General features: G+C 30.9%; 2 protein-coding genes across 2 annotated transcripts; both read left to right on the top strand.

The window, feature by feature from the left end:
* Positions 1 to 2,454: 2,454 nt before the first annotated feature.
* On the top strand, positions 2,455 to 4,920 carry RpL17 (ribosomal protein L17). Its single transcript, XM_085208267.1, has 4 exons — positions 2,455 to 2,570; positions 2,773 to 2,861; positions 2,940 to 3,212; positions 4,688 to 4,920. The coding sequence occupies exons 2-4, from the start codon at positions 2,781 to 2,783 to the stop codon at positions 4,895 to 4,897; spliced, it is 564 nt and encodes a 187-aa protein (XP_085064393.1). The 5' UTR covers positions 2,455 to 2,570; positions 2,773 to 2,780; the 3' UTR covers positions 4,898 to 4,920.
* A 1,448-nt stretch (positions 4,921 to 6,368) lies between these two features.
* On the top strand, positions 6,369 to 14,830 carry LOC146539398 (uncharacterized). Its single transcript, XM_085208135.1, has 3 exons — positions 6,369 to 6,558; positions 13,766 to 13,870; positions 14,320 to 14,830. Exons 1-3 carry the CDS (start codon positions 6,384 to 6,386, stop codon positions 14,388 to 14,390), a joined length of 351 nt encoding a protein of 116 aa, XP_085064261.1. The 5' UTR covers positions 6,369 to 6,383; the 3' UTR covers positions 14,391 to 14,830.
* Positions 14,831 to 14,871: the final 41 nt, after the last annotated feature.

Here is a 14,871-nt window from a genome sequence, read left to right as displayed (position 1 = left end):
ATCGTCCTGAAGTTAGCTGAAGATGGCTGCGCAGAGATAATTTTATGATTTTTCTTATTTTTAATTACATTTGCGTTGCGCGAAAATTCAGAAAACCTAACTTCAGCACGGCCAGGACTCATCGGCAGTATTGAATTAACCTAACCATAATAATAATTGCCCAAATCGTATTCGAACCTACTAAAGTACCTAATGACTATATATAACGTATTATACTATAGGTACATATTCTATTATAAACATAATCATGTTTACTGGTGAGACTAATTGCCAGATGCTATTGACGCAATTAAATAAGGCTTACGCGCTTCCCGACGGTCGATACTCGTAAGTCGACACAGGCCTTTAATTATGTACCTACACGAACGATTCAGTAACTGCTTTAGCCACCATTGTATAGAGGCTTTAGAAATGTCTGACTACATATAATAATCAGTATTCCGTATATAGCAGAATAAACAGAGAGTAATCACTGTTTCCTACTTTCTGCTCAATTTTGAAACTTGTTACCAGTGAAGTGAAGAAATGAATAATTTATTCCTCCGAGTACCGATCTCTGAATATACTGATCTGATTTACTCATTTTCTCTGGTGTCGAGGCAAATGGCGACGTTGAGTTCTGCCATTCAACACACAATGCCTTCAGAATTTGGAGTAAAGTGGGGAAGTTTCTAAACACTAGTTTCCCTCTGCCTATCCTGCTTTGTTCGGTATACAACCTGAAGCTGATTATTTTATAGATTAGATAGAATTTAAATAAATATTAATTAATATACGGTACCTATATATTTTTATTTTCAGAAAGAGACAGTTGCGCTGCGTGCGTCGCACCTCTTCCTTTATTACCGCCACCTGCACCAGCGCCGCACTAACTCGAACTATGAAACACCAGTTAATAAATATGGTTGACGATAGATGGCGCTATATGGATAGTATTGCCATGCTTGATTAATAAAATGGTTTTCATAATTTTTAATTTATATTTTTATTTTAATAGTTTGCTAATTAGTTTATTGATTACTTAATAAATATTTAAAATTATGTTAAATTTTAAAAAAATATCAATGGATTATTATTGGACAATATGTTATTTAACTTTGTGTATGATTATTCAATTGTTTTTCAATTATTTTAATCATCGTACATATGAAAACTATAACAGATTTTTAAATAAAATAAATTAATCTAGTCTTAATGTAAAGTCATGTAGAAATATTTGTAGATATTAATCTAAGTTATGTTTTAGTCTAGTCTAGAGTACCAAAGCAATCAAAATGAATTTAATTCATTTTAATATTTTATTTTCATTATTTTTTATTACGTTTAAATAATTATATTCTTATGTTTTCGCTATGATTTATATTTTAAAATAATATCATTTAAAATATTTGGTCCTATAGAACACTCTCTTCTATCGCATATTTTATTAATAGAAATTAAATTAAAATATTAGTGTAAGGTAATAGTTACACATTATAATGATGTATAATTTAAATTGAAGTCTGCAATAAATAAACAAAATAATAAAATCTTATATTGTACATATAAATTTAATATTTCGCATAAAGCCATAAATTGCTTACGTTAATGCAAATTGTCGTAGTTATAATATTTTAAGGCTTCGGAATACTTAATATTATATAGAATTTTTTAATTTGTTTAATCGTATTTGTCCGAAATTGTATAGCAAATGTTATAAAAAAAATAATAATGAATTTAAATATAATTTCAGACTTCAAAACATATCATGAATTTCTAGTCTATTGTATAATTTATAAAATATAAATGTAATGCTAAATAATTAATATATATCTAATAAAATATAGAATATAACAAAATAGTTTTTATTTACCTCTTTGTGTTTTTCTCTTCAAATCTGGACTGCTCCGAATCCAAAAAGATTTATCATTTAACAGGTAGATTTTTTTTGTAGAAGATTTAAATGTTATTTTTTAGTTTTTAATATTTTTGCGGTTACTAACAAATATATAAATTTTATTTCTATGTATCTGGCAAGAGTGCCAAGATGTAAATATTATGAGATATTAACTTCGATCGATATTAACAATTTAAATAAATTCAAAGATTTGAAGTAATTCAATAAATTTTTGCAAGCACTTTTAAATCGTTCAGTTAACGTAAAGGTACCACCAATACTATTTAGATTTAACTAATTAAAACATTTCATATAGAAATTAGTGAACTTCAATAGAATGTATTATACAACTTTTTACTTAAATTTGGACTTTCAATTATCGTATACAGTTATATAGGTAGGTATAATATGTCCTAAGTACTTCACCAATAATATAATATCCAATCTCAAGTACATAATATTAAAATTATAGAAGGATATTTTAGTCACTATACTGATGATAGTGACAATATTTGACAATATATTTAATAATAATGATGATGATTGATTAATTTTAAACCGAGTAAATTGTCTATAACAGAAAAAAAAATTACAGCTAGCAACATTTCTTCGTATGTCATATGTCAAGTCAACGTTCAATAAATGTCAGACGTGTTTGTCTATGTCTTTTCCTGTTAAAATATTCTCTTGAGAGGTTGGTTTGTTACATACGAAATCTATTTTAATCTGATAAAGTACTGTAATAATAAATAAAAATGACCGCCATATATTTAAATACGATGTGCTCTACATTCTTACGCGCTTATTTCGGTGTTTTTGTGAAATTATCGTACAATATAAATAATAACCTGAGTTGGTATAGTATGCGATAGTGACAAAGCCGATCTGTGTTTCAGTAACAAAAATGGGTCGTTATTCTCGAGAGCCTGATAATCCAGCGAAGTCATGCAAGGCACGCGGTTCAAATCTTCGCGTTCACTTCAAGGTATTAAAATAACATACAATATACATACAATTATCCACATGGAATGTTTACCCTTAACCTATTCATGTTGTTTTTCAGAACACATACGAAACAGCTATGGCTATTAAGAAATTGCCTCTGCGTCGCGCCGTACGTTACCTAAAGAACGTTGTAGAGCAGAGAGAATGCATACCATTCCGTCGTTTCAACGGTGGTGTTGGTAGATGTGCTCAAGCCAAGCAGTTTGGTACCACACAAGGTCGCTGGCCGAAGAAATCCGCGGAATTCCTTTTACAATTGTTAAGGAATGCCGAATCTAACGCTGACTACAAAGGCTTGGATGTTGACAGGCTTGTCATTGATCACATTCAGGTTAGTTTTGTTTAATTGCTAATTTGATTTGTAATATTGTATATTGCGTTAAATATTTTATTGATTATATTTTTAGTGGCCAGGGTAATCTATTGTATAGAGAAATAGTCTTTATCTTGACTCTGGGCTAGCATTATATTGAAAAACACTTGTAATATATACATAATAGAAAGCTGTTGATGATTTTTATTTATCTAGTTAAACTGTTCTGCTAAAGCACTTGTCACATAATGAAAATATCTTTTCTATCATTCTTAATGATAATATAAACAACTAAACAATAAATTTAACATTTTTGAATTGTTATATTGCATTTAGGAAAGCAAACTTTTGTACTTGTATATTTTCTTAGATATCTAAAAAAAATATTGTAGCACTTTCGAAGGGGTGTGGGTTCGAACCTGATACATAAAAAATTTCAGGTTTTCTAAAATAGTACAACTAAACAAATTAAGATATTAAAATAATTATGTTTTATTCTGATATTAAAATCCATTTGCCTTTTTTGCTTGACAGAATATACATTATTATATTAACTGTTTTCTGAAGGCAAATAGTAAAAGTGGTGAATCTTATATGGGACCATTTTTTTAAATTGTTCCTATGATTCATTACTTACAATTTTGTTTTAAATAAATGCTAGTTTTTGTAATGTTTTTATGTTCTTTCTATTATAATATCCAGCATTGATTTTTTTATTAATTTGTTTTATGGTATTTTTGATAATACATTGCCTTTAGTTTATAAACTTAAAAATATTTAAAAACTTAAAATATTTTAAATGAACTGAATGTATGAAGAATTGTAAAATAGTGTTTTTGATAATTGTGGTGCAGTGGTACAGCGTCTTCATGATTAGATTTGTGAATGAATAGATCCATATTCGGGTGGATAGAGTGCATTTTTGAGTACCACCTTGTAAAGTAACAGAAACAGTCTTATACTAGGTTATCTGCTTACCCTGCTACATGTGTGGTAAAGAAAGAGATAAAAAAATATTTAATATATATATTTTTACCATGACCCATTTTGAGAAAGGGAAAAATGTCTATATACTTAATCTCACTGTTGGTACATAAGTTTTAAATTTTTAATCATTATTTTAATTTTGTTGTTACCCACATTGCATGAAAAACCTGAAAACCTAGTGTTAAGACACTCGGTCCCCAGTTACATTCTGGAATTATGGAGACATTGTCTTTAGTGCTGGAACTGGAAGCGTTGTTTGTCCATTATCAGAATGAAGAAAAGTATTAAATATTCCATTTCCTGAAGTGGAAATCGAACCCACAACCTCTCGAGCTTAATGTCGTACGTTTTTGCTGTTGCGCTACGACTGGATGCCTTTTCATGAAAACTATCAACTGACAGAGTATTTAATTTAACCTTTAGTGCCAAAGTGTAGAGGAGCATAACCCATATGACAAGTTTAACGTTTGTTAACATCCCTAATATGAAGTAACCTCTTTTTACAGGTAAACCGTGCCCCCTGTCTCCGCAGACGTACATACCGTGCTCACGGTCGCATCAACCCCTACATGTCATCCCCCTGTCACATCGAGGTGTGTCTCAGCGAGAGGGAAGACGCGGTAGCACGCGCTGCCCCCGCTGACGACGCGCCCGCAAAGAAGAAACTCTCCAAGAAGAAGCTGGCTCGCCAGAAGGAGAAGATGATGAGGGAATAGACTAATAAATGATTTTAAATATTTCTGTAGTGTTTTACGTTTTTTTATCTTTTGCGATAGTGTAGGGAAAGCGTGAAAATAAAATACCCTATAGTATAGTGGACGAGTGTTTTTAACCGACTTCTGTAAGAAAAGGAGGTTATCAATTTGACTAGTTTACGCAACTTTAATCAGCGCCATCTATTATGATGTAGCTTAAATTATTTTAAATCCCAATATTAGAAAAACACATCTAAATAATGTCAAAATAATAAAACGTCCAAATAAAATACAAAATTTATAACATTTATCAAAAAATATAACTATTATGAAATCAAATAAATCAAAGTGTGATGAAAATGATTGGATATTAAGATATAACCGTACCAAATTAGTAAAAGACAATGTTAAATTACGAGAAGAACTGTTAGACGCTGTCAATAAGCAGCACCAGGAAATGTTCCGAGCAATCGAGTTAAGTGCAAAAAATACGAGATTGAAGAAATTAATACATAAAGCTGAAGAGGAAGCTTGTGCGTTAAAAGGGTAAAAGCTGGAATTTATGACATTTATTAGATTGTTAATGGTAGTTTCTGGCCATTCCTAGATTTTTGTAACTTTGTGCTCAATTCTCAAAATAGATATTTCTTTATAGCTATTAGGACTAGTTTAAAAATATGGAAATATAAAAATCTATTATCATGTTATAGCAAAAGAAAATGTACGGACTTAATAGTAGATTGATAGATGTGCAACGTGAAAATGAATTTCTTCAAAATCAAATATTCATATCGAAGATGAAAAGACAAGAAGCAAGAATAAATGCCGTTAAATTGGCAGAAGCTAACTATTATTTAGAGAAATATTTAACGAAAATCCAAGACGAGTTAAGTGTTTTAGAATTTTAAAATTATTTTGTGATATAACTATTGTAACTGGTATCAAAATATAAACTGAGAAAAATTGTTTTTCTTTAATGACTAAATATTATACTAAACGTACAAAGGTATAATTATTTCCATTTCCGTAAGCTGGATATCCATTGGAATGGATGGTAATAATTAAATTATTTTTATTTCTCCTCTCTTATAAGGCAAAACACCGGTGAAAATAAGATATAAGTAGCAGATTTTAACACTAATCTAATAATCTCCCTGAGGAAGAGTTTACGAACCTACCCGGACTTAATTTTACCCTTCTTTTGAGATGCGAGATAATTTAAAAAAATACACGTTGCATTTAAATACAATAAATCTTTTGATCAATGGATGAGTAATCCTACTTGTTGGTTTTTTTGTCATTTATTTATATATTTTTTCCATGCACAGTCGATCGCTCCGCGGACTTTATAATTAATGTTAAAGTAAGTATCTAATCGATTAAGTACTCCAAGTCAGAATACATAGCAGACATTGCTACAAGAAACTACAGCTACAATAATAAATCCATTTAGCTACTTACATAACACTTCCTACAAGTATTACGAGATAAATAACAATAATATTAAATGGATCGGAGGCGGGAAAAATTTCGCAGTACAAGATCAACAGCAACAGTTGACTGTAGTGTCACACGAGCCGTCATATTAGTAGCACGTATGTTAACGCGCGTAGCTTTAGTTTGCGCGTGCGCGCTGGTTGCGAGCATTTTTGCCGTTCCTGCACCGCCGAGAAGAGATAAAGGTTTTTATTTTTTAAATTTATTATCTTTATTAATAAATTTTATATTGAGAGTTTTTTTTATGAATTAATATTATTTTATTTCGATTTTTTTTACATGTAGGCTGTATGAGTTTAGTCTTGAGTTTCTTTGATTTTATGACAATTAAGTATTATGAAATGGCAAATGGCGGCAAAATATTATTTGGGTTTGCGTTTTTAATTTTATAATGTGATAATTAATTTTATAGTGTTTCATAAAGATTTTTTGAATAATTTGCACGAAAGTAAGTTTGTAAACATTTTTTTATATTAGTTTTAAATCAAAGCAATTTCATGTCGAGTTAACATAACGCTTTAAAGTATTTTCTCGGGATTAAAAGTGTGAGAGCCAAGCTTGTCTAGTTGAGTTGAAAAGCTGGTTAGTGTCACATGTATTTTATACAAACTATTTCAAGCTACTTTTGAGTCCTTCATAGCCCGTAAACCAATCGATCTCATTGGTCATTCTTTTTTACCATTTACAAATAATTAAAATAACTGCCATAGAGAGTCAAATCTTGCTAAATAAGTAGTGTATTGTTCGTTGTTTACGTGTGGAATATAAATAAATAAATTAATTAATAGCTGTATTTCTAAGCAATATTACACTGCACAGCACTATCTTTGGATAGTGAAAATTTGCGAAAAGCAACTGAAATAACTACAGAAATGCTTAAAGTATAGGACTAGGTCCCTACCGAAATGCTAACAATATTATAATTTGTAACAAGTGTATAAAAATTTCGACGTAGTTTGATGAGCTACCATAGCTTAGTGGTCAGAGCGCTTCTACGGGTTATAAGAGGTGCAGGTTTAAGCCCGTTACGTTCAAATTTTTATGCGTTTCTAAAATAAGTACCAGTCTACATTCGTTAAAGGTTCTTTCTTTAGTCTTCTACCAGCCTTACAGTTCGTATCTGTAATATTTTGTTAGAAGAAATAAAGCGATTCTATACAGTAATTGTTTGAAAATCTTAAAACGACGCTTCTATAAATTAATCAATATCCTCCCGAAAATATCGATTTACATAATTTAACCAAGCAATAAAAATAGCAATATCATTCTACATCCACGGTAGAGGTGCACGAAATTGGTTCAAGTCCCCGCATTCGTACGTATTTATATAGATATAGATCATTGACACCAAAACCGCGCGGCGTCTTTGATACAGATACGAATGACCCACATCCCCGTTGACTCGGCGTGGACCGCTCGGTCACACCCTATTTCGTGCCTACTTATATTAAAAACTCAAGTAGTTGTTTCCCGACTTCGACCGCATTGGGGCTGAGTGATTTTTTTTTATTTTGAGTGAGTTTGAGTGAGTTTTTTTATTAAGCTTAACGTAATTTTTGGATTTTGTAAGTTTCAGTCTTAATAGCTGAAAAATAGGTTCAGTTGATAAGTTGAGATCGCAATGTTTGTAGGTTATATTCCAATGTGGAATGTTCATATAAAAGTATATTCGTTTCCTCGACCAGGTAAAACAATATGTGGTGTCAGGCTTTTAATGTTTTTTAAAGGGCATATTAAATATTATATTCTTTCGACTTGGAAATCGAATTCTCAACCGCCGCGTTTACAATCACAAGTATTTAGTAATTTGTTCACTATTTTTCATAGAAAACAATAAATAGTATTGAATAGAAATATAAAATGATAATATAATTTTCCTCGCAGGTAATTGCTCATTTCCTCAGAAAACATTGAATGCACTATTGAACAACATATTTTGTTTGAATTATAAAATGAGAGCACTAAATCTGGGTCGTTTCGCACGTGCACAAATGATAGTTTAAATTTATAATGGCGGTTATTTTATACAATTTGAAATAGTCGTATTTTAATATATGCCATTACAAAAATATATAAAGGAACCGAGTGAGATCCACACGTTCGGGGGTGGGTCTCACTCGGTTCCTTTTGACGACTTTTGACGATATATATCCGATTTCGGTTTTGATATTTTTTTCATGACCGAGGAGTAAAGTTTAATTTCTTTATTAGTTTAATTTATTCTAGTAACAAGTCTAGTTCTATTAAGCTAAACTAACGCCCTAGTACGACACAACATATAATGTCTCGAAAATTGGACGAAGTTGAGAACGGTAAGTTCGACACCCAAGAGGGAAAACGGAGGAATATGGTATGCTCATTTTCTTGCTCTAGTCAAAAGACAAAAAGCTCTTTTTTGACTTCGGCCGCTTATTAACACGCTATGCTAGGTAAAACATTGGGGAACTGAGTGTACTAATAATAGGTTCCCCTCTTCCCTCCCTTGTTATATGCAGAATACATGTAAAGCTAAAAAAACATGTACGTATAGGCATAAAAACTAGACACTTATATCCCATTAGACACTTTCACTTTAATACCACTTTGTACTGACCTTATTTCATCTCAGCCCACTATTGTGATACATAAAACAAAGGATGAAGTTATTCTCTCATTTCATTTTACTTTGCCGTTTTTTATGTCCGGTTGCTGATAAATTGCTAAGAGTAACATCCTTGACCAAGGTTGTAAAATAAAATACGCATAACGCGCTGTTAAATTATCATTTAAGTTAGTTTAGTCGGGATTTGAGAATAAGCATTTTCAAATTCTTTCGCACTTTTTTAAATATAGCATGTAGGTTCTTTAGATTATTAAAATTGAACCTATTTTTAAGGTATTCTGTTCCTTTCTGCCGAATTAAATCAAAATTTAACAATAAAATATTAATTTTAGTATTAATTAATATGTACTATTATTATAAAGTTAAATAATTTATTTGGTTAAATGTCCTACTAATTGAATCAAATAGATTTTTTTTATATTGCATAGTCCACTTACTGAGGAAGGCTATAAGCTTTAATACATCACACTATCACCAATAGAAAAAATAGGAGAGTCGGAGAGCTTCCATCGCACTATGGACAATGGTAGAACAACGGCAGATCAAAAGTCATTTTTTCAAAGTCGTCCCTGACGCACAATTTTTTTTTTAATTAATAGTATAAGAGTGGAACTTTAATGTTATGAATTATTTTTTCGTGAATTACATTTGGAATATATATTTATTCATCGTCAAAAATTGTCATTCGTGAGAATGTCTATTTCAGGTTGTTCACTTTGATACTTTAAACATAATTTCCTTAAAAAAATGTGCAAGTAGGTATAAAGTGTTATATATTTTTGAAGAGCCCATAGTATGTAGATTTTAAAACAATTCTTATATTGTGGATATCGTGACTATATTTTTATAAAAAATATTAACAATAAGTGAAGAGAAAAAAGGTACGTGTTTAAAGTTCATCGAGACTTTTAACAGTTACCGACGTCTCCCGACGCGTTATATTTGATATTGTTTTATAGTCCAGATATTCATAAATAACATTTATCAAAAATTAGCTGCAGAGACCTGCAGACTGAGAAGTTATCACGAAAACTGCGATACAAGTCAGGAGACACGAAAACTCTATCTATTGTAGTTTCTAATGTTTTACTATTTAATTGATTAGATTGTAGTAAATTTCCAATAAATTATTGTTATTTATTGATAAAAGGACGTTTTATCTTCATTTTGCACACTTTTTGCACAATCATTTATTCACACTACCCTCATTTATGAAATTATATGAAGAGTGAATTAATTCCAAAAAACTATTAAAAATTAGTAATAAAATTACTAACAGACGTTTGATTATTAAGTGTTTTCACTAAATTTCAAAATGACGAATACTTTTAGTGTTCCAAGCGTGAATTATTACCCCCATACATTGAAGTTGCAGGGTTTACGTTCAATAGGAGAAGAATTAGCACCTCTATAAATTATTTGAGGTTCCTGGTAAAGATTTTATTGATTGAAGAATTACTTATAGGTCCCGACTGTTCATCCTAATAAACTATTGGGCTTGTTAATTTCTTTTCAGATTTATGCAGTCGGGGTGTTTATTTTTTAATAAATATTTTTTTATTTTTCAAATTTTTGTTAGGATTCATTATAGTAATGACAATTATGATATACCTTTTTGAAATCCTCGTGTTAAGCTCTTCAATTTGATACCCATATTGTGGTATTCGAAACCAAAAATTTTTTTTTTACTAAGTCAAATGGCGTCCCACAGCCGCCATGATTATTATTTTTTAACGTCACCTATCTAAGAACACTTGGGCTGCTAAAGCGAATATAACGATACCTCAATTATGTAAATCCGTTCAGCGGTTCTGGAGATACAAGGTAATAAAGAATATTGCATACATACATACGTACATACATACATACAAAATACGCGCGAAAACCATAACTCTTCCTTAGCAGTCGGGAATAATAATAAACTAATTTAATAATACATTTTTACTATTATTACTTTAATTTTTACTATTATTTACTCAAAACTTTTCTTTTCATTATTTTTTTATATATATATTCTCCAATAAAAGTATAATATCTGAACGTCACCTAACGCACTATTTCATACTTTATGCTTATGCAAAAATTCAATTGTTTATCTTAACAAATAAAAAAGTTATCGATTTTTGATCTGATACAGACCTCGATTTCCCATAGTGCATCGTGAGATTGAAACTATTAGTTAGTTCTATTTAACTACATATGACGAAGCCGCTTAATAATACATAAGAAATTATAATATTATAAAAACTAATATTTTTACATATAAAATTAATATTATGTATGAATGTATGTGTGAAATTTGTAAATACATTTCAATTACACTTGACCCTCCTCAAGTGCAATATCGATCGTAGGTCAGTGAATTTGCTTGAGTAATATAAATTGTTTTATAAGAGATATTTTTTTACCTAAACTGCAACATCAATTTAATTTCAAACAGTTTTGCATTTTATTGAGTAAATTATACTTTAGATTCCTTTTCTTGTCAGCGTAGTGACATTGGGTTTGGTTGAAACTATTCAAAATCTTTCTTATTTTATTTCCAATACCAGAACTTATGTCTTACTCGTATTTAGTCTTAGATCATTATTTTCACACCCTTCTTTCAGGGTAGTAACCAATGCTTTTACTATATCCTGATGATGCAATGACCCCTGCATCATCTCTTTACAGCAAGCAATTTACATTCTCTCCCACTCCCATGTCACTTTGTTTTGCTCCTAGGTCTATTTTTAAATATACACCACCACTACCAATTTAGCTAAACATAAATATAATAAGTACGAAATCTCTAAGCAGGTTAGTGTAATAGGTCGGATTCTTAGCGCGCCCACCTACAAGTGATAAATTGTACTTCCCTACGGTTACGCGTGTCATTATTTGAAGTGAGAATTGACTGGTTCATCGTTTAGTGGGTTTCGTTATATATAATTTTATCTAAGTATATTAGAAATTCTATTTAGAAATATGAATTTGGTAAGGTTCTACTAAGACCTATTGTCTTCTAAATGGCTACAAAATCAAAAAGAATAGGCTTTAGTAGTGTAAGCTATTCGTAGCTTTATTTAATTTCTTTGAGAACTATAAAAGACATATAGTTTATATAGACGGCTGGATGCGAAGAGTTGAAAATCGAGCTCAGTGGCGTGCCATTAGAGAGGCCTATGTCCAGCAGTGGACGAGGACAGGTTGATGATGATGATGATATAGTTTTTATGATTGTATTACAGTTATAAGTACCAGAGTATTTTACTATTTGAATTGGGATCTCCAAAGGAATTGGCAGACATTGTTGCAGACGATCCTCAAGTAAAACAATCATTCGATTACACCTATAAATCTATGACGTATCGGCCATTTTTACGCTGGCCTTAAGTGAAAAATTTCACACTTATCTACCGGGAAGTATCTATATGTGTTATGTTTAATGGGACCTTAGATGGGGTGTGTGTTATTTATGAAGACGTGCTGTTGATTTATTGATGTTCCTTGACGTATTAACTAGATATAAATATTCAAGTGTGGTAGGTACTAAGATTTATGATATTGCACTTTTTGTTACATTCTTATGCACGTGATGGTAATCAGTTCGATTTTTGCTCAATATATATTTTTTACTAGGTATTAATTAAGTTACTTCTGCTATGCCATAATGAGCTTCACGAAATTGGTGATGTTTCTATTGAAGCTTTCAGAAGATTTGGTATTCACGTGTTGTTCATGGAAGGTACGATAATATATAAAAAAAATATTAATGAGTCGTGGCGTAATGGTACAGCGTTTAGCTGTAAGCGCGATGGTTGTGAGTTTGATTCCCACTCGAGAGAAAATCTTGTTTTCATTACCTTACTTGAAATTTAAGGGAGTGCGCTTGTTACTGTATTTTGCAGTGTGATGAAGCGTGTAATTTTTTTTATTTATAAATGAAATAATCTTATTTATGTATACCTTTTTTTAGGGATCCTGGGAAAACCTTGTGATAAAACACTTCGTTCCCATTAAGACCCTTCCGTTCTCTACTTTCCGCCGAATTTTACAGGCATTGCGTGTTGAGTGGCGAAACTCAACGCTGCTACTATAGTCATTATTTTACAAATCATTTCAATGTTTTACAAGCAAAGGTCAACAAATATATAATTTGATAGAGCTATGGAATAAACCAGAATTATCTTCGTGCAAATTTATAAACCATCTTGTAGCGTGTGACATAATGACGTTGACATTGATCCCTCTTCCTAGGTATAAGGAAGGCGTTAGCGTCCCTTCCTAGTTGGTTATTGAACTCTGCTAGGTGTCGGCGTGCTTAAATATTATGCAACTTTTATTTGTAGTAATATAAATATGTATATAGGTTTATTGTTTTTTATATTCTAGATTTATTTGGGGCCCCCGTGACGTAGTGGTACCGAGTTTGAGAATAAATGTGATGGTTCTGGGCTTGTGTTCCACTTTTTCATTTCATTTTTCGCTCTGGTAGCAGGACAACATGTGGCTTTGTCCCAGTCCCATATCTAAAAATGCAATGTATCGAAAATTGGGTGTTTTGTGGGAAATGGAATGTTCGTTCCTTCTGTCCACCCTGCTAGTTATATGTAGGATGAAAAAAAAGGTCTAAGATAAAAAAAAAATGTTGATTTTGTATGGGGGATTTCCAGTTTTTTTTAATTTCTTCGCATTAATTTTTTTAAAGCAAAACCCAGTGAGTTTTGTGAGCATTCGTAGCAGGGTACCTAGCCAGATATATTAATTGTGTTAAAAATTAAATAATAAAAGTAATCTTTTATATTTAGACTCGAACAAAATGGTGCCAGAACGAACGATAGTTGTGAGGAGGGTGCCGAACGCATACGTCTACCCTTTCAGCTTATGGCCAATACCAAGATATCCCGTAAGAGGTAAAGTGTTTTTTAATCATTTTAGATATGTAGAGAGAAGGAGAGAGAGATCGCCTAATTCTCAAATCATTGCGTATTGAGTGGCGAAACTCAACGCAACCCTATGTCTTGTTATCAGAGTGAGAAAATGAAAATAATAATAATATATAATTGAATTATGAGAAAATTCGGCGAATTTATATTATATGACTTATAATAAAAATATGTTTTTATTTGAAAATCTGTCTGAAAGTTGATGTCTCAAAGTGGTGAAAACTGTAGATTAAATAAGACCTTAGAATAAAGAAGATGCTTTGATATAAAAGTAATAAGAGACGTGCGTAGGAAGGAGAGAGATATAAAAATATTTAATATTTCATTTCCTCGAGTGGGAATCGAACCCACAACGTATCGAGGTTGTGCAGTGTCAGCACATCTCTATAAACAATAAATTAATATTCCTGTTACAGAGGAGCAGACGGTTGAATACACATACAACGGCAAGACTGTAAGGCGTCACAGCGACTGGAATAAAAGATGACTGCCATAATATTATTTTTACTTTCGATATTATGACTAAGTTATTTTAAATTTAAGCTTTTTATTGGTAATCTAATGATTTCTTTTTATATTATTGTGTAATTAAGATAATCTTAATATTATTTATATTATGTAATGTGGAAAAAACGATTTTCACTCGTCGATGTGACATGGTTAACATGTGAAGGTTGCTGCTTCAAATATAGGTAGGACACTATTTTTTAATATACTTCCATAAATATATTTTCGATTGAGTTCATACGAGTTATAGTGAAATTTGTGTCACTAAGGATGCCAGTGTCTCTATAACTAAAAAGATGAAAACAGAGTGATGTATTTTTTAAATTCACTCCATTTTCCTCTTTCCGTAATAAAAGAGATCTATTTAAAATATGAGATGCTAACAGATTATAATTGTACATAAATATTGTTAGAAACTAATTTTGTTACTTTTTTTATACTAAAAAGATATTAATTTTATA

Source organism: Heliconius melpomene, chromosome 4 (genome assembly GCF_056956725.1).
Source record: "Heliconius melpomene rosina isolate 202511_hmr_F chromosome 4, ASM5695672v1, whole genome shotgun sequence".
NCBI classification, from domain to species: Eukaryota; Metazoa; Arthropoda; class Insecta; order Lepidoptera; family Nymphalidae; genus Heliconius; species Heliconius melpomene.
This window is presented reverse-complemented; position numbering and strand designations above follow the sequence as displayed.

Coding starts and splice junctions, on each gene's coding strand:
- RpL17 (XM_085208267.1), top strand. CDS start 2,781: ATGGGTCGTTATTCTCGAGAGCCTGATAATCCAGCGAAGTCATGCAAG. Junction 2,862..2,939: donor ATCTTCGCGTTCACTTCAAG/GTATTAAAATAA, acceptor GTTGTTTTTCAG/AACACATACGAAACAGCTAT. Junction 3,213..4,687: donor TTGTCATTGATCACATTCAG/GTTAGTTTTGTT, acceptor CTCTTTTTACAG/GTAAACCGTGCCCCCTGTCT.
- LOC146539398 (XM_085208135.1), top strand. CDS start 6,384: ATGGATCGGAGGCGGGAAAAATTTCGCAGTACAAGATCAACAGCAACA. Junction 6,559..13,765: donor ACCGCCGAGAAGAGATAAAG/GTTTTTATTTTT, acceptor TTTTATATTTAG/ACTCGAACAAAATGGTGCCA. Junction 13,871..14,319: donor ACCAAGATATCCCGTAAGAG/GTAAAGTGTTTT, acceptor TTCCTGTTACAG/AGGAGCAGACGGTTGAATAC.